Here is a 22127-nt window from a genome sequence, read left to right on the forward strand (position 1 = left end):
TCCTGAGTTCAAATCCCAGCAACCACATGGTGGCTCATAACCATCTGTAACAAGATCTGACGCCCTCTTCTGGAGTGTCTGAAGACAGCTACAGTGTAATTACATATAATAAATAAATAAAGCTTTAAAAAAAAAAAAATGCCGTCCAAGCCTAAGCATTTATTCTTGAGAATTCCAGTGGGTAAGAAAGACTCAACGGCCAACTCATGCTAATTTCAGTCTACTGGGCTATGGGGAAAAGAGCTGTAAGTGGTTGTAATGCATCACCCCACCCCCAACTGCAAACATTCTGTCACAGAACCACACCTCCAGCCCCAAGAGGTTTTCCCCCCACTCATCTATGACTGTGTCTTGTAATGCCTTTGGATGTTGCTTTCTTCATTGGTAAAATGGAGAAAGGTAAAGTTGCCACTCTAGGCTATCCTAAAGTTCAGTGAAATCGGGTGGGTAAAATGCTTAACAAAATTTAAAATAAGACAGTTACTTGTGAATTTTGAAAATTCATTTATAAGGTTAATATACCAAGCAATACTCCTAACAGTAAGTACCCTTCCCAGCTGCCCTGGCACAGAGTTCAATCAGTGAGCTTTTTATGTCCACTAAACACAAAAATACTCACTAGTGCCAGGCATGCAGAGATTTGTGCTTTAAGGAACTCAAGTCCAATGGGACCTTCATTTTTCTATGAAAGGCTGGGCCTCGTTAAGAGGCACACGAGGCAGGTGGGCATAAGAGGTGACTACCGCCCAGGGCCCTATGGTGAGTTTGGAGAGAATAGGAAAGTGAAGGACTTCTAAAAATGACGGAGCATCCCAAGAGATTGCAAAAAGACAGACAGAGGCCTTCTGAGGGTTTCCAACTCCTGGGTAAGAAGTCACTGCAGAACCTAGGTCTGGCTCTCAACAGTGACAAGATGAACCGGATGCACAGTATCTCTTAAGGGAGAGCTGGAGTTCCTCTTCTGCCTCAGAGAGTTGTCATGAGAGTATACATGTAGAGAGGAAAGGACTTGTCTGGCCAGCCACCAAGTGGCTGTTCGGTGGACAGGGTCTAAAGTCTGGTCCAGGTTCTGATATGTGCAGCCATGTTCAAGCCTACAAAGTCCCTGTGTGCCAGACTTCTTGCTAAATGCCACTTAACTGCGCTACTCCTGCCATTATGCCCTCTCCTGTCTTCCTTCATCTCCAAAGACTTCAACCGAATCTAAACCTCGGCTGATAGCATTTTAACCAGCTGCTGGTTCTATTACCCCGGGGTTTAAATCTTTCAACTCTCTCCTAGACTCCACAGTCCTGCCAGCTCTCTTAAGACCAAGCTCTGATACCGTTTGGCAAGTACATGATCTGCGGCCATTCTCCCTCCCTAGTCTTCTGCTGGGGCCATGCTACTACCTGGCTACCAGCTCCCGACACGCCTATCTGTGCCCTAGTCTATACCACTGCCTCTGTGGGATCCAACAAAACCCTCCCTTATCCAGCTCATCCCAGTCCCTCAGCACCCAGCTCATCCATCACTCTGTCCCTGGCAGCCTGGGGTTCTCAGTTCACTCCGTGGCAGCCCGGATCGCCTTCCGAGGCTGCTCAAAACACAAGGGAAGTAACCAAACGGCCCACATCCCGGCCTCTGGCAGCCACTGGAAGCGCCGGGCTTGCTTTTAAGAAACCGCTGTGGGCGACACGAACTTAGCTTCGATGCCCCGCCCCCCGCGTGCCCGCAAGACGCTCTTGCCCGTTCCGCAGCCCCGGCTGTCCCTCCGCACCTTGGCGCCGCCGCCGCAGCCCCTTCTGCGCTGGCCGTGCCCGAGTCTTCCCGCGCGGCCTCTCTCCGCTCCGAGAAGCGCCTCGACCCGCCAAGTCCTGGGCCAGGGAGAAACTTTAGCCCAGCGGTGCCCGGCGGACACCCGGGCAGAGCGCGCGAGGATCTCACGAGGCGCCGATGGCCGGCCAGACGCAGCCCCCCTGCGCCCTCAACGACGCGTCCCCACCCCCGCGACGGCGACCCGGCCCGGGCCAAGGTCGGCCAAGTCCCCACCGCGCGTCCAGCGGCCCTTGGACCCGCGGGCCGGGCCGGGCCGGGGAGCGCAGTAGCCTCCAGGCCGGCGTAGGTCCCAGACACGCCGCGCGGCCCGGGGCGCACCGCACTCCCACGGCTGGGGCGACCCCGACCGCTGGGTGACACGGCCAGCCACGACGCCTGGGGACCCGTGCCCTCACCGAGGCGGGCAGACTGCGGCGACTCCCGCGAGAACTTGCACGGGAACAGGGAACGCGTGCTCCCCTGCGCCGGAACGGAGACGCCGGCGACGGCCCGGGGCGCTCACCGAGCCCGCCTCCCGCGGTCCCCCGCGTCGGGCTCCCCTCGGACCCGGGCGCCACACTCACCTCAGCCCCTCCTACCCCAGCGGGCCTCACTTCCGCTGACCCGCCTCCGGAAGCAATCATCTGCAGCTGCGCGACGAGCCACACGCCCTGGAGGGGCGGGCCTAGCGAGGGGCCCGGAACGGACGCGGGCTCTGAGTGGACGGCCGGCCCGCCAGGAGGCCACACCCCTCCCCGGGCCACGCCCTCTTCCCGGGGAGGGGCACGGAGGCTGTGCTCGCGTCCTGCTGGAGTTTTCCTCCCAAGTTTAGTTGCTGCCGTAGGAGTTGCTTCCCGTGTTCCGTGTCAACAAACTTCTGGGAAGCGGTAGTCGGCCAGTGTTGCTGCTCAGCACCGAAAATAGTGGGTGCTGTCCCTACTCCTGCTGCAGGTCTCCGAATCCTCTCATCTTGGCATTTCAACCTTTCCTATCTAGTCTGGACCCTCGTCCCATTTCCTGCTCCCCAGATACAGCCCCCAGCAAACATGGGTGCTTTCGCCTTTGAGGCATGCCCTCCAGTGCTTCGGAGTACCTTTCTTCTATTTAAAAGCTCCCTGTCTCACACACGCACATACACGTACACACGTGTGCAGCATAGTTCAGTCTGTTAATAAGATGGGTGGATTGATGACACTCGGAGACTCCAAAGCTCTCAAGGTCGCTCTTTCTACTGGTCTCCATGACATCCACACACACTTAATGGGCACACACTTTCCTCCCTGCACGTGGTTTTGTCTGACTCACCAGTTCTCCCAAAGCTTGTAATCCCCACCTGCTAGGGACAGATCTGTTGGATTCGTGGGTGGACAGTTCTGTGCAGTCACAATGGGCATTATGCCCAGACCTGTCTTACTACACCCATACATGCTTTATTTCTCTATTGTTGTCCTCCGGAAATTACAGTTATATGTTGCTGAAGAACGGGTACTCTTTGGGAAACGTGTCCTTAGGTGACTGAGTTACACAAACATTATAAAGTGAGTACTTACACACACCTACATAATATACTACACACTAGGTGAATTGGTAAAGTCTATTGTTCCAGGCTACAAACCTGTACAGTTGCAACTGTGCTAAATCCCAGGGAAGTTGTATCACAATTGTAGACATTCACATCTAAACACAGATAGGGCACCGTGCCAAGTTCTAGATAGCTGGAATTTCTCAGCTCCTTTTTGATTGTTGGATATCACTGTCAGACAGTCTATTGGTGACAAAGCCACCACTGTGTGGTACTTGACCATTTAAATGTTTCTTATGTTTTTTTTTTTTTTTTGTACTTCATTTTGCACTGGTCCCCATAAGATAAATAATTGGGGACTGGAGAGATGGCTCAGCGGTTGAGAGTGCTGGCTGCTCTCCCAGAAGTCCTGAGTTCAAATCTCATGGTGGCTCACAACCATCCGTAATGTGATCTGACGCCCTCTTCTGGCGTGTCTGAAGACAGCTATAGTGTACTTACATGTAATAAATAAATATTTTTTTAAAAAGATAAATAATTGGTTATAATCAATCCTTAACCTGGAAACTGACTTTATCTCTCCGTGTCAGTGAAAATGATAGGGGAACAAAAGGCTGGCCTTTCTTCCGTGGAAGGCTAGGCTTTGACACGCCCTGGCTCAGCATCTTCCCTTGCCTTATGACTCAACCTTCAAATGTGCTCACCCTTGCCCATTCCCCAACAGGAGCAGCAGTCAGACTGAGGAAGGCCAAAACCGAGCATCCTGCTCAAAGGAAAAGCACCGAGCTACCTTAGGCTCTCCAAGTTTATTACAGAACATACTGGGGATGGGGGAACAAAAGCAGAGGGGTGGTAAGATGGCAGCTGGGAATGTGCAGAGGCGTCTGATGAAGCCCCAGAGAGCCCCAGCAATCAGGACCACTCAGAGAACCTGGCGGAACTATAGACAGCTGCTCTGTTTAGTCTGATCAGAAGACATGATATGAAAAGATTCCCTTCCCACCACGGGGGGTGGGGGGGGAATGAGCCAGGGCACCTCCAAAACTGAGACATAGCCTTTAGAGTCATGTGGGTTTGGATCACAACTCTGGTCCTCTGAGTGACCCCAGGAAGTCACTTTGCTTCCCCAAGACTCCAATGTCTTCCTCTGAAAAATGGGGACAATTTTCCAATTCATGGTTTGTTACGAGAAAATGTATGTGATCTTCACAGGGCACCCCAGAGACAAGGCTCCTGGGAGCCAGAGAGCATGAAGGGGGCTCTATGTGGTGGCCCCAGGGGCAGGCAGGGGAGTAGGACTCAGGAAAAGTCTACGTGCCTTCCTCCTCTGCATGGTTGAAGCCTGAGCCCCTAGTGAGGCCGGGGAAAGAGGTGGCTCAGAGGGACCTGGCTGATGTCAAGAAGGCTCGGATGTGATTTAGTTCAAGGCGCTTCTTGGGAGTGTGGAGCGCAGGACAGGGCTGGGGAATACTGAGCCTTGACTGCTTGTAAAAAGCTGGAGAGAAGGAAGACGGGCTTGGTTCGTCCCCATGTGTGCAACTGCAAGGACATCAGGCTGGACCCGTTTGCAATTTCAGACCCAGCCATCATGCGGCTGTTGCTGGGGGAGGGGGGGGAGCCACTGCCCCCTTCTTTCTCCTCAGCATTCAGAGTTTTAAAAAATATAGACTGTGAGAAAGTTCTTATAAAAACACTTTTCTGTATGCATTAAAAAAGTCTGACCACGATTGGCAGTTCAAGATGTTCACCAAGACCCCAAAGTGGCCGATGGGAGCTGGTGGCCACCCCGTGGAGAGTGAGTTGACCGGCAGTACCTGGGGGGGCCTAGACAGTGCTGGAAATAAGGAAGGCTGCACTCTGGCTAGGACACTTCACGGTGAACTTTTCCAACTCCCTGAACAGGACTGGGGACTGGTCATGATCAACGGGCTGAAGGGTAGCAGTGTGACAATATGGCTTCTACTTCTGTAGAAGGGCTCTGTGCAGAGGTTCCAGACAGCTGTCTTCAGATGACGATGACCCCAGCTGGGGGCACTGTGCGCAGAAGCCTACCTAGGAATGGCCAGCATAGAAGGCTCCAAGCAGGCATAGGGCTGGCAGCCTGGCCCCTCGAGCCCAGCTCTTTTGATTCCTTTGGCTTGAAAGGGGAGCCTAGAAAGAAGGGGCCTCTCCAGCCCACTTCCTGTTCACACCGAGGTCCTGAACTACACTGTGTGGAAGGTCCAGGGAGGTCTCCCCAGACCGCTTTTAGGGGGGACTCGAAGAAGCTCTTGGAGCCAGATGAGCTCCTAGTGGTAGCAGGCTTAAGCTCAGTCACATGACCAGGCAGACAGGCCCCCCTCACCCTGCCACCATCCTTCAGGATCTATGAAGGTGGCGGCCTCAGATGACCTTGGACCTCTCTAGGCAGCCAGGGGATGAGGTGGGGACCACTTCCAGTCTAAAACGGACTTGGGCACTGTGGCTCCAAGGCGCGTGGACTCTGCTGGCTTTTCACTTGGCCCAGGTTCTCTAGGACTAGACACACTAGGGCTGGAGGAGGGGCAGGCCCCGGCGGAGTCCTTCCTTCAGGAACTGCATGTAGGTAGCTGTGGACGGGTCCTCAAAGCTGGATGAGAAGCTGAAGACGTTGTTATTCTCCAGGTCTTCAGGCTTCATGGAGGTGATGTCCAGGAAGTAGTTGGCGTTGATGTGGTGGACCTAGAGGAAGGATTTGGTGAAGAGAACTGGGGCGGCCACAGGCCACATGTACCCAGGCCAGCTGCGCCTCCACCAGCTTCAGGCTGTCACACGGAGGATGTACTGCCTAGAGATGTCCAGGCTGGGTCATTCCATTTTTCATCAGCTCCCAGGGTAGGAAGCCGTAACCCACACCTTTCCTCCCTGACTCCCTAAGCTCCAAAGGCTTTTCTCACTAGAACCTGGTCCAGCAGAAACTGTAAGCTCGCTGTGTTTCCTCTCCCATCCAGTCCCAGCTCCCGGTCCTGGCTACCACGCACTAAAGGCTGGTCAGCTCACTCCCCTCCCACTCCTGCAAAACTGAGACTGAAGATGGGGCAGCTATTCAGAGTGGAAGCCTTACTGGACCAGACTGAAAATGGGCACGTTTTCCAAAGCTGCTGCAACCTGACGCCAGGCCCTCTAAGCAGCCCGCAGAGAGAAGGGGACCCTTGGCTCAGGGCAGGCCATCTATTCCTCTCTACCCTCCTTCCCTGGCTAAAGCGGTCCAGGGAGCCTTCCCTTGGGCCATGTTTTGTCCACTGAACAGACAAGGTTCCCGGGGGGGGGGGGGGGGACATGTCTGGCTCTGCTGCTGTACTAAGAGCCTTGCTTGTACCCTCCCCAAAGCACCTCTGAAGTCTGCTCAGGATTGCTGTGCCAGTGATGGAGACCACCCCTCATGTCCCTGCCCGCTGTTCACTGTCGCTGGGGACCTACCACGGTGCCGTTGGGCAGACAGATCATCATCTCCACAGGAAAGCTGTACTTCTCCAAGTGCAGGCCTGCCCGCTGCCTGTGGAGTGGGTTCTCCTGCTGGGTCTGTGGAGACAATGTGACTCCCTGGTATCTGTGCCCAGGGCTGTCATGGGGACTCCCACAGGCCGCTCTCCCATCCCTTGCTCACCTGCAGGTCTTCCAGCTCCTTTACCAGGGACCAGGTACTGATGAAGCTCTTGTTGAGGAGAGTGAGGATGGGCGGGCTTTCCAGGACAGTCTCCCGGAGAGTCCGCCCAGAACCTGTCCAGGGTAAGGCCAAGAGTGAGTAGCCCTGATTTTACAGCAACCACCTCAGTTTAGGTAAATTCTGTGGGGTTTTGGAATGTCTCCACACCCAGGTGAAGTAACAGGTTGAAAGAGTAGACAGAAGTTAAGGAGTGGTGGCACACACCTGTATCCTAGCACTCAGGAGGCTGACCACAAATTCAGGGCCAGCCTGGGCTACATGGTGAGTTATAGGCTAGCCTGAGCTACAAACTGAGAGCCTGTCTCAAATGAAAAGCCAAGAACGGACTCTCAAGTAGATGCTGAAGGAGGTGGTTGTGGGATCAGCATGGACAAATTGGCAGGCAGAGCTGTAGCTGGGGGTGGCCAGAGCCTGCTCACAGTGACCGATTCTCTCTCTTTTTTCTTTTCTTTTCTTTCTTTCTTTTTTTTTTTTTTAAATAAAAAGATTTTTTTTTTTTATATGCTCGGCGTTTTGCCTGCATGTATGGCTGTGTGAGGACATCAAATCTCTAGAACTGGGAATTATATATAGACAGTGGTGAGCTTGCATGTGGGAGGTAGGAATTGAACCCACGTCCTCTGGAAGAGCAGCCAGTGTTCTTAACCACTGAGACATCTCTCCAGTCCTAGTGGCAGATTCTTGATCCCACTTCCTTCATTCTCTTTCTCTAGGGCCTTTACACAGGCACATTCCACTCAAACCCTCTTCCTCCTGTCATGTGACACACCCCTACGCCACCTCTCACCATCCTAGGTTAAATGTCACTTTCTCCAAGAGGCCTCCCGGTTCCCCCAGCTTCTCTTCTGTTACCCTACTTTGCCTTGCACGCTGCTCACTGCCCTGGGGTTACCTGTCCTGCACGTGTCTACACCACACTGGGATAATGCAAAGCTACAGCAGGGACTCATAATGTTGGCTGGGTGACAAGATGAAGGCAGGGGTGTTGCTCATCTCATCTTTGAGCTCACTGTTGGACACTCAGAGAACTTTCCGGAAGGTCTTTGGCAAACATTCTGGATAAGAAGCCCAAGCCCAGCTTCCGGTACTGTCTCTTCTCTCACGTGTAGATTTTGCTTGACAGAGTACAAGATATGTTGACACCCGATGCCACGATTAGTATGCTCTGCCCACTTCATGGTTGAGAAAACTGAGACTCAGGACAAGGATATTGCTGGGTCAAGGTCACTAGATTAAAATGACCAAGCACGAACACATCTGCCTGGCCTTTTCCTACACTTTGGCATTGTCTTCTAGGCTCACCCAAGTACTGCAAGCATCCCTGGGACCTCAGTGGCCCAAGTCCTCATGGCTCCAAGTCTTGTTTGTCCCAGAGCCTCTTGTGACCCATCCATAGAGTATGAAATCTCCCACTTCCCCTTAGAGCTGACCAGGGCTTCCCTCACCTCAGCAGGACTGGTCGTCCAGGGCCCCCCACAGCAAGATGGAATGGACAAGTTTCTTCTCAGCCTTGGCTCGGTCAAAGGCCTCTGTGAACGGCAGGTAATTGACCTGTGGTCAAACCAAGATAGAAGGTACTGAGCAGTTGGGGTCTTGTTTGTGGTTGTGCCAGTAAAGTATTTATCCGTGTGTGTGTGTGTGTGTGTGTGTGTGTGTGTGTGTATGTGAGTGTGTGTGTATGTGCGCATGTATGTGAGTGTGTATGTGTGCATGTGAATGTGTGTATGTATGTGTGTATATGTATGTGTGCATGTATGTGAGTGTGTGTATGTGTGCATGTATATGAGTGCATGTGTGCATGTATGTGAGTGTGTATGTGTGCATGTATGTGTGTGTGTGTATGTGTGTGTGTGTGTGTGTGTGTGAAGGGGCATAGCTGAGCCATGTGAGCCTTCTCCAAGCTCAGAGTAGCAGAAGGGGCTGCCATACCCCAATGGTCCAGCACAGTGCCATGACTAGACCAGAGCTCCCAGCCTTAGCCTCCATCATGGAGTCTTGCTCTGGCCTTCATGCCCAGCCTCACCTTCTTGAAAGGATACATGGCCACCTCCAGGCGCCTGGCAGCCTCTTCCCAGCTCAGCTCCTGATGCCACTTAATCTCCTCAAACACAAATTGAAGGGGTTCTCCTGAGGGCAGGCGGCTGTCAATCATGTTACCGTCCTCATCCAGGATCACAGAGGGCACCGAGGGGCCCACAGCCTCCAGCTCCATCTGGGCCGGAAGTCAGTGGTGAGGGGTGTCTCAGAGAGGGGCCCTGAGAAACCTTCAGGGATGCTCTACTCTGCAGAAGTGGGGAGACGGGGCTCAGGGCAAGACCTTGCAGCTGGACATATCTGGGTAGGGGCACCTGAGTGTTCACCTGGGGGATGTAGCCAATGTCCACCTCCATGTTGCTGGTCTCACTGGCCCCGTACAGCCACTCCATGTCCACATTCAGGGACCTAAGGATGGCCAGGGTAAAACAATGTCACCATCAAAGCCCAGGTGCCATCTCGTTTAACAAGACACCGTAGGTGTCACTGGGCCAGGCCTGGATAGTGCACAGGGCTCTCACAGCACGACACATATACTGCTCATGACCCTTTGCGGCAGAGACGGGGGGGTGGGGGGGCAGTGCCCCGCTGCAGGACACAGGATGAGGCAGCAGTAAGAACCAGGTTGGAACTAAAGCTGTGGAAGGACCTCTTAGCTGGTTCTCACCTGCAGAGCTCAGAAGTCTGGCTTGCTCAATGCAGTCTGAAGGTCTGCCACACGGGGGAGCCCCAGGACCACCAAGCAATAGTCTCTGCAGTGACTGAAACCCTCAGAGGTGTCCCTGGGACCTGATTCTCAGACAGTCCTAGACGCAGTAGGTCCTGGCTAGTCGTCTACCCTCTGTGTTATTTGGTCCTTGAATCAGGTACACTGGGGCCAGCTTCTGCCCCAGCACTGGGTTCACTCATGAAGGGGGTAGGTAGAGCACCACGTCTCTGCCTTGCCCTCTGGAGGAGAGAAAGCACTCCAGGGAAGACCATTGTTATCTCCGATCCACGGGCAAAACAGTCCGTCTTCCAACAGGATGGTGAGGAAACTGAGGCCCAGAGAGGGCCAGGGCCTTGCTCACGGCCACACAGCCCCCTTCTACCTAAAACAAGGTTTGCGTTGGGGCCTCGGGACTCCCAGCTCTTGCACAAGACACCCATGGGCCCGCTTAAAGTCTATTTGCTATCAGGGAAGACTCTTGCCTCCCCCCCCCAACACTCCACCCCTTGGTCCCCACATCTGCTGATGGGGCTGACCCAGAACAGGCAAATAACTAGCGTAACAGTGGTCCCAGAAGTCCCACCAAGGCCCTATGATGTCTGCCTTCTCTCAAGCCCTTATATGTTTTATTTCCTTCCCTCCCCAAGGGCTTTGATTAGATGCCACCTCCTCCGGGAAGCCTCCCTGGACTCCCATGGGCCCTGCCTATCAGTGGCACAAGTAAGCGAGGTTCCATGTCTATCAAGGCTATTTTAGGAGGACAAGAGAAACTGAGTCTAGGGAGGGCCTACGGCAGCAGTGGGACAACAGCAAAGACCCCGGCTGGCTGGCTTGGCCCTAGGGCCTTGCTCTGTGCTGAGGTGGAGGTGGAGGTGGAGGTGGAGGTGGGGGTGCCAAGTGCCTGGAGATTATCTGAGAAGATGGTAGGACCACTCAGCTGTCTCCTGCTGCCTCTTCTTAGTCAACAAGTCCCTTCCAAGAGGTGGCGCTGGGGAGCGAGGGAAAGGGTAGAGACTCAAGAATTTATGTGCCCCTTGATTTCTGAGCTCAGGGAACAATAATAGCAGCAGCAGCAGCAGCAGCAGAACACAGGAGAAGGTGCTGAGGCTGTGCGGAGGCTAGCTCCTACCTGTGATTAGGCACGAACAGCCTGAAGTCACGGATGTGTGTAGCATCTTTGGATAAGATAATATGGCCGGTGAACTGGCCGGGCGAGAACCAGAAGGGGAAGTCAGGAGGTTCACTGAGCTGGAACTCCGCGTGGATCCTGTTGGGAATGGAGTTTACTAAGCCTGGATCCCTCCCCAGTCTCTCCCAGAGCCCGGGGAGCCGTGGCCAGACTCCTGTGCGGTCAGAGACAAGGAGATACCGCCATGTCACTCCTCTACAAGGCTCTATGTGGCCATCCTTAAAAGCCTTGCCCTGACCCTCTCCACCATCCTTCTCCAGATTGTGTGTGTGTATATATCTCATACCCGGGCCCTGGGTGTGAATGATACTACCCTGGCCACCAGCTAATTCCAGTTCAGGGCTAAGCAAGTTCCAGACACCTCTCACCAAATCTATAGGAAGCTACTACTCCCCTGACCCACCAAGGAGGAAACCGAGGCTCAGAGAACCAAAGCCCAACAGGGAGGGAGGTGGTAAAGTTGGGGGTCTCTGGCTTGGCTTTCTCCTACATCCGAGCACAGTGACACTCACCGGAACATCACGGTGTAGTAGGAATCGCTGATGGCAGTCAGGCAGGCCACGGTGCCCTGAGGGGCAAAGCGGGTCTTCACGAAGGGGCGTGGGTGGAACATGCTCAGTAGGCGATGGATGATGACCTAGGGCGGCAGTAAGATCCTAGCTGGTTTGTCGGGCTATGAGCCTGGATCTGTAAGCCGAGGGTCAGCTCTGAACCGGAAGGCCCGAGAGGGAGACTGAGGGGGGGGAGGGATGTCTGGTTCTGATAGGAAGGGCCAACCCCCGCGGTGGCTCCAAGTGGAAGCTGCATCTCCCTGGGCTGTCCTTACCTCCTTGCCTTTGGGCGGTGGTGGGTAGAAGCGGTTGTTGGACAAATAGCCCGTGAAGACGCTCAGCTCCCCGGGGATAATCCACCAGGGCTGGCCCAGCTCCTGACCTGGAGGAGGCAGGAAGGGCCGGAAATGGTGGGCAGCAAACACTGCGCTCGGTGAGGCCGCTGTGGTCCAGTTGCGGAGGCCGGACAGAGCAAGGCGGGAGACCTGGGATGGGGAAAGCCAAGGCTCTAGGATGCCCTGTCGATGTCCCTCAAGGCCAGCTAGACTATAGTCTGGGACAGGAGAGGGAGCATGGGAAAGGTCTCAGAAATGGCCACACGCTTAGCACTGTCCTGCTGGAGAGAGGTGCACCTCACACACAACCTGCCCTGGTTTCAGTGGCTTTCCAGGCCCAGCCCAGGCCGGGGGCAGCATACGCAGGGTGGGCAGCTGTGTAGCTGGAGATGCCACCTGGCCTAGAACAGGGTGGTGGAGCAGGTCCCACCCCCAGCCTCTGCATAAGCCTCCAACCAGTCCCAGGTGCCAGGCCCTGCCCCAGGCTGCTGGTTCCCAAGCATGCCTGTTTCCTGTAACCCTAGGTGACCCCAGACCACAGCTGACCAGAATTTGGGTTTGCTGTGGAGTCTGATGAAAGAGGCAAGTGAAAAATGGAGACAACTCCAGCGTTAAGAGCAGAACCCCAGGGTTGTAGAAGGAAAATCACTGCCTGAGAGGGCCCTGCCTCGAGTCACCTGCCGCACCATACTTAGCCCATCGTGCAAGGCCTGCCCTCCTCTGTCTCTTCCAGCTGAAGAGTGTGTGTGTGTGTGTGTGTGTGTGTGTGTGCCCAGAACTGATTCACCAGCAGCTGCAGGGCTATCTGCGCATGCCTTGGAGCTCAGAGGCAGGGTGGTGGTCCCCTCTTACAGCTCTTCCATCGGTAGCTCCTCTGTGACCTTACTGTTCGTAAGCACCTGTCTGCATACGCTGTCTGCAGGTGCTGTGCCCCTTGAAGCATCATTACCAGGACAGGGGAGTGTCATCTCCTTAGGGATGCGGACCACTGAGAAAGCACCAATCCTTGATGGGCAGCAGGCCCCTCCCTCCCTCTCTACCTCTGCTGTGCCAAAAGAGCTTATAGAGAGGCAGGAGAGGGAGGAACGGGTCTCATCCGAGGAGCTCCCTCCCATCCCGAGCACCCTGACAAACAGGTTTCAAAGGAGGGTCGGGCTGAGCGGCCAGCCTTGCTGGTCCAACTCACAGGCTGGTCAACCCTACAGGGCATTGCCAGAGGAGGGGGTCTAGGTTCCGGACACTGCCCTAACTCCTGGAGTGAAATGGTCCCTCTGGTTTCTATTCCACTACCATTCCTACCACCCTCGGGGAGCCCTCTGCTGGGCAGGGACATCACCTTCAATCCCTCTTCCATTCTAGGTCTCCCCAAGAAGGTCAAAGCTGTGTTTCCACTTACAGAAGTCCCCCTGACATGCCCCTGCACACCTCAATGCTTTGGGTCCCAAGCGGCTGTGTCTTCTTACAGCTCCCACTTGGGGAACCGGCACACCAAGCACTGGTCCTCTGCCAGGAGTTTGAGTCACCTGCTCTGCTCCACACCTTGCCCTTTCTTCCTCTGTACCCTCTAGTCTGTTCCCTTCCCCCATCCCCCTGCCTCTACCCACTCCAGGAACACACACACACACACACACACACACACACACACACACACACACACACACACACACACACCTCCATCCCCAGCCTGGAGAATACAAATCTAATTTCACAATCAACCCACTGAGGTATTTGGCTTCTGCAAAACAAAGGCTAGAAGCCAGGCAAAGAGACCCTCAGGAATCTAGTCGCCTCTGCAGCCCCAGCATGCCACTCAGAGGCCTTGGGCCAGCCACCCCGTCCTCTGGCCCGCCTGTCAGCCTGGAGCTTAGGCAGAAGAGGAGTTTTGCCGAGCAGGTCTAGGCTGGGCATGGAGCAACGGCTGCATGAGGCAGAGGGAACGGTGGGCAAGAAGGTGGGAACCAAATCTAAGAAATAAGAAGAGCCAGAGGATCTGGTAGGAGAGGTGACAGCCAGTTGGGGGGCGGGACATGACCCTGCAATGGGCTCTCTGTGTCCTCAGGGCTTTGAACTCTGAAGAAGCTGACAACACAAGCGACTGCCTGCCTCCCCACTCCTCGCCCTCAGGGACTCGCTCTCCCCACAGTCCCCTCCAGGAGCTGAACTTGCAAAGGGTCATGGGCATTTGACAGAGCACTTGCCACATGCCAGGGGGTGGCTACGGGTTCAGGAAATGGATGGGCAGAATGTACCCACCACCCGGGGCTCCTTCTCTAGCACACCCCCATCCTGGGGACAGCCTGTCAGCTGTCACCCCTGCTGGGAGAGTTTCCCCGGCAGCTCTCTCCCGCTCTCCCACCAGACCGAACTGGAAAGTAAGCCCAGCTTCTTGAATGCAGTGGGCATATGAGGGAGGCTGACAGGCCTGAGGAGGGCACAGGCCCGTCCTCAGGAGCAAGTGTGCACAGGCCTTGTCATCAGTGGCCTTCCTGTGCCATAACCCAGCCCCAACTCACCCCTAGGAAGCCATCTTTGCTTTTGGTCATGGTCTCCGTGAGCAGAGGCTGGAATCGGGCTTCTATGGTAAGAGTCTCCTCGCTCGGGTCATGGGGCAGTTCCTCCTCCTCGTAGCTGGCCACAGGAACTGACCCTATGGGACAGAGTTGACTGGAGAGGCCCTGCCCTTGGACACCAAGCCTCAACTCTCTCAGGATGCCTATGACAAGGGAGCTAGGCTTGGGACATAGCTGATAACTAAGTCACCATGCACAGCGAGAGCGTTGTACTTTCCCCACAGCCGGAAGCAGATGATGTCATTAGCAACTCCATTTCACAAGTAAGTGGAGATGATGTCACTTCCCCCTTATCACATCCTAGGCAAGGGGGCAGTCAGGACTCCAAGCCAGGCCTGTGTCACTCTGAATCCATGACCAGTTATGATCCCCTTCTGGATCTTAGGCTACTGTGAGGGACACAGTCAAGGGGAGCTTAGCAAAAAGAAAAGCAAGTCACAGCCTGACGTCATCAGATGAGCACGGGTGGGCGGAGCAGACTTGACCTGTTTCTCCCTGATCTTTTGGCTGGCTTGGCCTCCCCGCATGAGGCGTTTAGGGCTGGCGGATTTCTCAGCTATCCCATAGAGAGATGACAAGTTCCTCATATTCTCCACGTGGGTGGAGCCAAGATGCAGGGTTAAGGAGAGAAAAGCCAAGTTTGAAAGCAATGACAGAACGAAGCATGCTACCCTGCCCTACAGACTCCCGAGGATGGAGGGAGGTAGAGAGACAATTTCTGGCACTTGGTGGCACTGGTGACTAGCCAAGGGCACCTCAGAGGCACCTATCAACCAGAGTCATCACAAACCCCCAGGCTGCGTGGTCATCCTGCAGCCAGCCGTTCAGAGCCCGCCTCTGCCTACCGAGCGGAACCTTCAAGGGTTAGTCTCAGAAAACTGCCCTTTTTATAGGCAGTCCCCAGCAGCCCTGTTCAGAAGATCACTTTGGGGCTGGTGAGATGGCTCAGCCGGACCGCTCTGCTCTGGGAGTAAAAGGGTCTGCCACACAAGACTGACTAGAACTCCGTTCCTGAAACGGACACCGCCTGACGGAAGCAGGAGGGGCTCTACCTCAGTGGTGGGGAGGGGAGAGACCAACTTCCAAAACTCGTCCTCTGACCTCCAGGTGTGTGCTGTGTCACACGTATACACACGATAATAATAAACATTTTATATGATTTTTGTTACATTAGACAGGGTTTCTCTGTGTAGCCCTGGCTGTCCTGGATCTCACCGATAGACTAGGCTGGCCTTGAACTCAGAGATCCACGAGAATGGCAGGACCAGAGCTGTGCACCGCTGCCACCCAGCTTTGTGGTTATTTCTTTATCTGCCAGTCAGTGCCGAAAAACTTTGTTGTTATTTACTTGAGACAAGGTCTTAGGCTGGCCTGGAACTCGGGATGGATATAGGGCTGGCCTTAAATGGGTGGTACAATCTCGCCTCCCTTTCTGCCTTCTGAAATGTGCACCACCACCTCTGGCCAGTAAAATTTTAAAACAGCAAATATGGAAACATCAGACAAAGGAGGAGAGGATTATGCGGGGTTATTATTAGTTTGGTTTACATACTGAATGATCTTAGTCGTAATTAAGAATAGCTGGACTGGCCGGGCAGTGGTGGTGCGCCTTTAATCCCAGCACTTGGGAGGCAGAGGCAGGCGGATTTCTGAGTTCGAGGCCAGCCTGGTCTACAGAGTGAGCTCCAGGACAGCCAGGGCTATACAGAGAAACCCTGTCTCAAAAAACCAAAAAAAAAAAAAAAAAAAAAAAAAAAAAAAAAAAAAAAAGAATAGCTGGACTACTGAGTGGTGGTGGCACAAGCCTTTAATCTCAGCACTCAGGAGGCAAAGGCTGGTGCATGTCTGAGTTCGAGGCCAGCCTGGCCTTCAGAGAGAGTTCCAGGACAGCCAGGGCTACACAGAGAAACCCTGTCTCCAAAAACCAAACCTAAACAGAAACCAGAATAAATGGGCCTTGATGACTGTAGCCTTTTCTGCTGTTGTTGTAGACAGTATGTCTCAAAAACAAAATGATGTCACCTGATGTGGTGGTGCGGACCCTATAATCCCAGCTTCCTGGAAAGCTTGAGGTAGGAAAACCCAAAGTTCAAGACAAGAGTGGACTCTAGAGTGAGCTTAAGGCCAGCTTGGGCAACTTAGTGTCACTCTATTTTAAAACTAAAAGTAAAAGACAGGGCTGGAGCAAGGGCTCAGTGGTTAGAAGCGCCAGCTGCTCTTCTAGGTTCAATTCCTAGCTCTGACATGATGGCTCACAGCTGCCTGTAGCTCCAGCTCTTGAGATCTGAAGCCCTCTTCTGGACTCTGAGGGTACTTCACTCACATGGTGCACACACATGCAGACACATACACATGAAATGATCCTTTACAATTTACATTTTCACCTGACTACCCTTCTCTAGCAGTGATCCCAGAATCCTGGGCCAGCCAGTGGCCATTGTCCATACCCCTCTGGAAACATGTAAAGCCCACAATGGTACTACGGTACCCCCGCCCCCGAGAGTACTTGCTTTCTCTTTCCCCGGCCTCTCGCCCACCAACAGGCTTCCACTGGCAGCTGGTGCCCAACTGGGTGCCTAACTAAGGTCTTAAGCTTGGGAAATAGTAGATCGAACTGGGGACATCAAAGCAAGAAGCCTGCAAATTAGCCGCCTGCCTGGCCTATACGGCTTAGTGAGACCCTGTGTCAAAGGCTTGGGCATGTAGCCCAGTGGAAAAACATTTACATAGCATAAGCAAAGCTCTGTGTTCAGTCCCGACAAGAAAGAAGGCTCCCTTGATAAAGTACTTGCCTCACAAGCATGAGATCAGACCCCTAGAGCCCATGTAAAAAGCCAGGCAGGATCACAGACCCCTGTAATCCCAGCACCAGGACAGGGGAGCCAGAGGATCCCTGGCTGCTTGCTGGCCACCAGCCTGGCATCCGTGGAAGAATTCCAGGCTAAGGAGAGACGCTGCCTCAAAGAAATGGTGGAAGGCACCTGGGCACTGACCCTCGAGGCTGTCCTCTGACTGTCACAGGCACACCGTACACGAGCACAGAGCTCACAAGTGCACTGACACACAGACTGGATGTGAGGGACAAGCACTTTACAATTCATTCAATCGAGACTCTGATTATCATCCCCTTTATCCGAAGGAAATCCGCACCTGGCTGGCAACTAGGAATTACACAACCTAGGCTTTAGAGCAGTGGCAACAGCTGTGGCTCCTTCCTGTTTGTGACTATCTGCATACTGGCCACTGCACACACAGTATCTGAATCCTTAACCCTGTGAGCCAGGTCAGGGCCCTGCAATCAGGTAGTCAGGTCTAACCTGGCTCACTCGTCCTCTAGCCTAGCAAGAGGGTGAATCTGCCTGTGTCTTCATCGGTTGAAATACCCGACAGCATCCATGGCCCCAGGCCTGTGACAGGTGTAAAGGCTGCACCCTCTTTCAAAGGCTTCAATTTGAGGATGTGGCCGGGGAGGTGGCCAGAGGAATGCTACTGTCACCATTGAAATGGGATTGGGTGCTAAGGCAACTCAGGTACCCGCCAGCCTGAAAGTGGGAAGGGGGAGGGGGCTCAGGGCCCAATTCCTTTTAGGTTTCCCTGAGCGCCCGCCTGCCTCTCTGGTACCTGTCAGTTTCTCCGCAATGGGTTTGAATTCCTCCGGACTGATGTACATATCCTGGTCAGTGTCCAGCGAGGAAAAAAGAAAGAGGCCATCTGTCCCCAGGACCTTCAATGCAGATTCCTGTTGGGAAGGAAGGGGCTGAGCTAAGCATCGCCATGGGCCCCAAACTCCCCATCCCAGTCCCTGAAGCAGGCAGCTGCTTCCTGCTACAGCGGCTCCTGCCATCGTCTTCCAGAGAGTCCCCTCCACGCTTGCCAGCCCATTTGCTCAAATGTCACCTCCCAACACTCCCAGAGTTCCTTGTCCCCCTTTCAGTCGCGGCTGGTCCCAGCTTCACTCCACGTCTTCATCCATTGTCTACTCCGAGTTCCCTCCCTCCCCTCCCAAAGGCCCGGTCCTACTTTTTACCCTGTCCTGGCCATTGTCCCCTCCGGCCTCCCCACTTCCCGGGTGCGGGGTAGAGCTTTGCTCTGAGCCTCTTTCTGCAGCCACTGTCCCCCTCCTGTCCCCTCCGACCTGTCGCGCGGCCGCCTGGGCGTCGGCGAGGAGCGCGCAGGCCCGGGCAGCGGCGACGGCGGCGGCAGCGGCCAGCAGGGCTCCGAGCAGCGCCAGGGCGCGGGCGCGGCGGCGGGGAGGCGCGGGCTGCGCGCCGGGGTCCGGGCTGTGCGGGCCGCGCGCGGCGGGGCGGGCCTGGCCCATGGCGGCAGCTCCCGGGCTCCCGGCGACTGCGGGGAAGGGGATCGCACGGCGCGGGGCGGGCGGCGCGGGGCGGGGCGGAGCCGGGAGGGAGGGCGTCAGCAGGGCGGACTGCCGGCCCAGCACTGCCCGGGGGGAAGAGGGAGGCCCCGAGGGCACAGCGCCTGCTCAGCGGATCCACAGGCCCTCTACCTCGCCGCTTCCAAAATAAATAAAATAATAATAATAACAAAATGAATAAATACATTCTTTTAGACATTCTTTCACTCTGTAGCTCAGGCTAGCCTGGAACTCGCTGTGTTGACCCTGAACTAGAGATGATCCTCCTGTCTTTTGTCTTCTGAGTCTCCAAGTATAATCACCCTCATCCCTACACTCACACAGGCTATGATCACCCTCATCCCTGCACACACACAGGCAATGATCACCCTCATCCCTGCACACACAGGCTCTTAGTTCTGCAAAATGTGTGTGCCATAGTGAAAGAGTGCTGTTGAAATTATGATCTAAAAGATGGTTAGGACTCAAAAGGACTCCTGGGGACTGGGGAGAAGGCACAGCGGGTTGTTGCAGAAGCTGATCCCCAGCACCCGTGCTAGGAAGCCATATGTGCCCACACATCATTTGTTAATAGAAAGGCTGAGCAGGAAGACCCTGGGGACTTGTTGGCCAGCTAGCCTAGCCAAACAGGTGAGCTCCAGGTTCCCTGAGAGACCCTGTCTCAAAAAATAAGTGGGAGAGTGATAGAGGAAAAGACCTGACATCGACACAATACACACACACACACACACACACACACACACATAATACACACATATATACACACACATATACACATATTGACTCACACACATACACATACATATACACATACACACATATACATGCATACATGAATATATACACACAGACTCACACATATACACACATATATATACAAATATACACACATACATGTACACACATACATACATATACACACATATATACACATACATACTCACATAGACATACACACACATAGACTCACACACATAGACTCACACACATACACACATGTACACATATACATACATATACATACACACATATATACACTCATACACACATGTACATACATATACACACATATACAAACACATACATACAGACATACATACACATTGACATACACACATATACTTCACACACATACATACACACATTTACACACACACATACACACACTCATGAATCTACTTTATAATACCAGAACTTTATAATACCAGAATACTTTATAATGGCTGAGCAGGTTTTAGCCACACATAAAAATGGTGGTCTCCAATGATGGCTGGACCTGGCACCTCCCCTTCATGGTCCAGCTGAAGGGCTTTCTTCAGATCACTCTTGATCACACACAGGCAGTGAGCATGGAGGCCTTCCCAGCCCAGGGCCAAGGTTCCCCTTGTGTATGGAGAGTGCCAGAGGCCCTTCTGGGGTTCACTGAGCTGGAGTCATAGCTGCTGGGACTGTAACCCCAGTAGATGGTGTAGTACCACCAGCTAGATCTGCCTGGAGCACACTGGGCATGGGAAGGGATTAGGAAAGGAAAGGATGCAACCAGAGGAAAAGTTTTCCTCTGGGCCCATCCCCAGGGATCCTGCTTCCTGCCAGGCGTCCTTGAATTACACCAGGCTCCAAGGCTCCAAGGTGACTGCTCTTTCCCGGCTGTGAAGTTCTAGACTTTGGGCTCCAGGAGAGATGTGTAGCCTGTGCAGACCATCGTCAACTCCTGTGCACTAGAGCCCCCCGGGGTGCATGCATGAGTGGATTCCAGGCCATTGTGTGCTAGATGGGGATTGGCTGGCTTATAATATTGTCTTATTTTGTTCCCAGGCCACCTAGCCAAGTGAAGTCTGCTTTTTGAAACAGGGTTTCTCTGTGTAGCCCTGGCTGCCCTGGAACTCGCTTTGTAGACCAGGCTGACCTCAAACTCATAGAGATCTGCCTGCCTCTGCCTCCCAAGTGTGGGACTAAAGGCATGCACCACCATGCCCCAGCCAAGTCTGCCTGTTATTTTATTGAGCTCTGTCGGGGGCTGAGGAGATGCTCAGCAGTGGCTGCACAGCCCTGAGGACCCGGGTTCAGATCCCCAGTACTCAGGTAAGTAAATCAGTGTAGCCACATCTATAATCCCAGGGCTGGGTGACTGCAGGCACAGGGAGGGGATGGGGGCGGGGGAGCGCAGGGTGGAGGTGGGGGTGTCCCTGGAGTTCAAGAGCCAGTAAGTCTAAAAGATTGGTGACCTCCTGAGTTCAGTGAGGTCTTGGGACACAAGATGGTGAGCATGGCTTGACTTTGCTGCTATTCTGTAGTACATTGGTCACCCGTTGTCACCGTGCCATTCAGGGGCTCCACAGTGTCCCCTGGAGAGGGTGGTGGTTTGAATACACTTGGCTCAGGGAGTGGCACTGTTCAGGGTGGCCTTGTTGGGGGGAGTGTGTCACTTGTTGGGGGGTGGTCAATGAGACTCACCTCCTAACCACGAAGGATCCAGTCTTCTCCCAGCTGCCTTAGGAACAGAAGTTGGAATTCTCAGCTCCTGCAGCGCCACGCCTGCCTGGACGCTGCCATGCTCCCACCTTGATGATAACAGACTGAACCTCTGAGCCCGTAAGCCAGCCCCAAGTAAACGTTGTTCTCTATAGGAGTAGCCTTGGTCATGGTGTCTGTTCACAGCAGTGAAACCCAAACTAAGACAGACAGGCAGCTCCCAGGAACATTCCAGGACTGTGGGCCTGGCCTAGCCTTGTCCTGTGTTCTGACTGCAGATTCTCAGAGGATGAGGAGGACCTGACATCTGGTGTTGACGTCCCAAGTTCCTAACTGTGCCACTTCCAACTCATTATAGCTAATGTTTGGGGACACCCTACATAAAACAGATGCCATTAGAAAACCAAATTCTGTTCTATGCGGAAGCACAGCTAACAGAGTGCAGAGCAGGTTAGGAGGGAAGATTGATGAGCCCGGTCCCCAGAAAACAAACGAGGGGACATGGCTTCGCCAGGCTTCCCTTATTTATCACACTGGGGGTTTGTTAAAGGCATAGATTCCATGGTGATATCTGCTGCCCAGGCAGGGGTGGGGATTGGGAATGAGGGGTGCAGGAGGGACACGAGGGTGGAGTGGGGCCTAACTTGGCTGGGGTTCTTTAAGCAAGGGGGGAAGGGGGCTCTGTCTTAGTCCTGGCCTGTCTTTCTATGACTCCTATGTGTTTATGTCTGTCTGTCTCTCTCTGTGAGTGTCTCTTTCTTTCTCTGCACCACACAAACACACACAGACACATACACAGACAGACACAGACACAGACACAGACACAGACACACAGACACACACAGACACACAGACACAGACACAGACACACACACACACACACACACA

At 53.9% G+C, this 22127-nt stretch overlaps 1 protein-coding gene across 1 annotated transcript; it reads right to left on the bottom strand.

Moving 5' to 3' along the window:
• Nucleotides 1–4110: 4110 nt before the first annotated feature.
• On the bottom strand, nt 4111–18710 carry Selenon (selenoprotein N). The gene is made up of 12 exons (XM_021200249.2): nt 18528–18710; nt 18014–18131; nt 14336–14469; nt 11763–11972; nt 11449–11573; nt 10877–11014; nt 9365–9446; nt 9028–9216; nt 8450–8555; nt 6945–7057; nt 6758–6859; nt 4111–6019 (listed from the first exon to the last, which is right to left on the bottom strand). The coding sequence occupies exons 1-12, from the start codon at nt 18708–18710 to the stop codon at nt 5846–5848; spliced, it is 1674 nt and encodes a 557-aa protein (XP_021055908.1). The 3' UTR covers nt 4111–5845.
• Nucleotides 18711–22127: the final 3417 nt, after the last annotated feature.

This window comes from Mus pahari, chromosome 6 (genome assembly GCF_900095145.1).
Source record: "Mus pahari chromosome 6, PAHARI_EIJ_v1.1, whole genome shotgun sequence".
Lineage (NCBI taxonomy): Eukaryota > Metazoa > Chordata > Mammalia > Rodentia > Muridae > Mus > Mus pahari.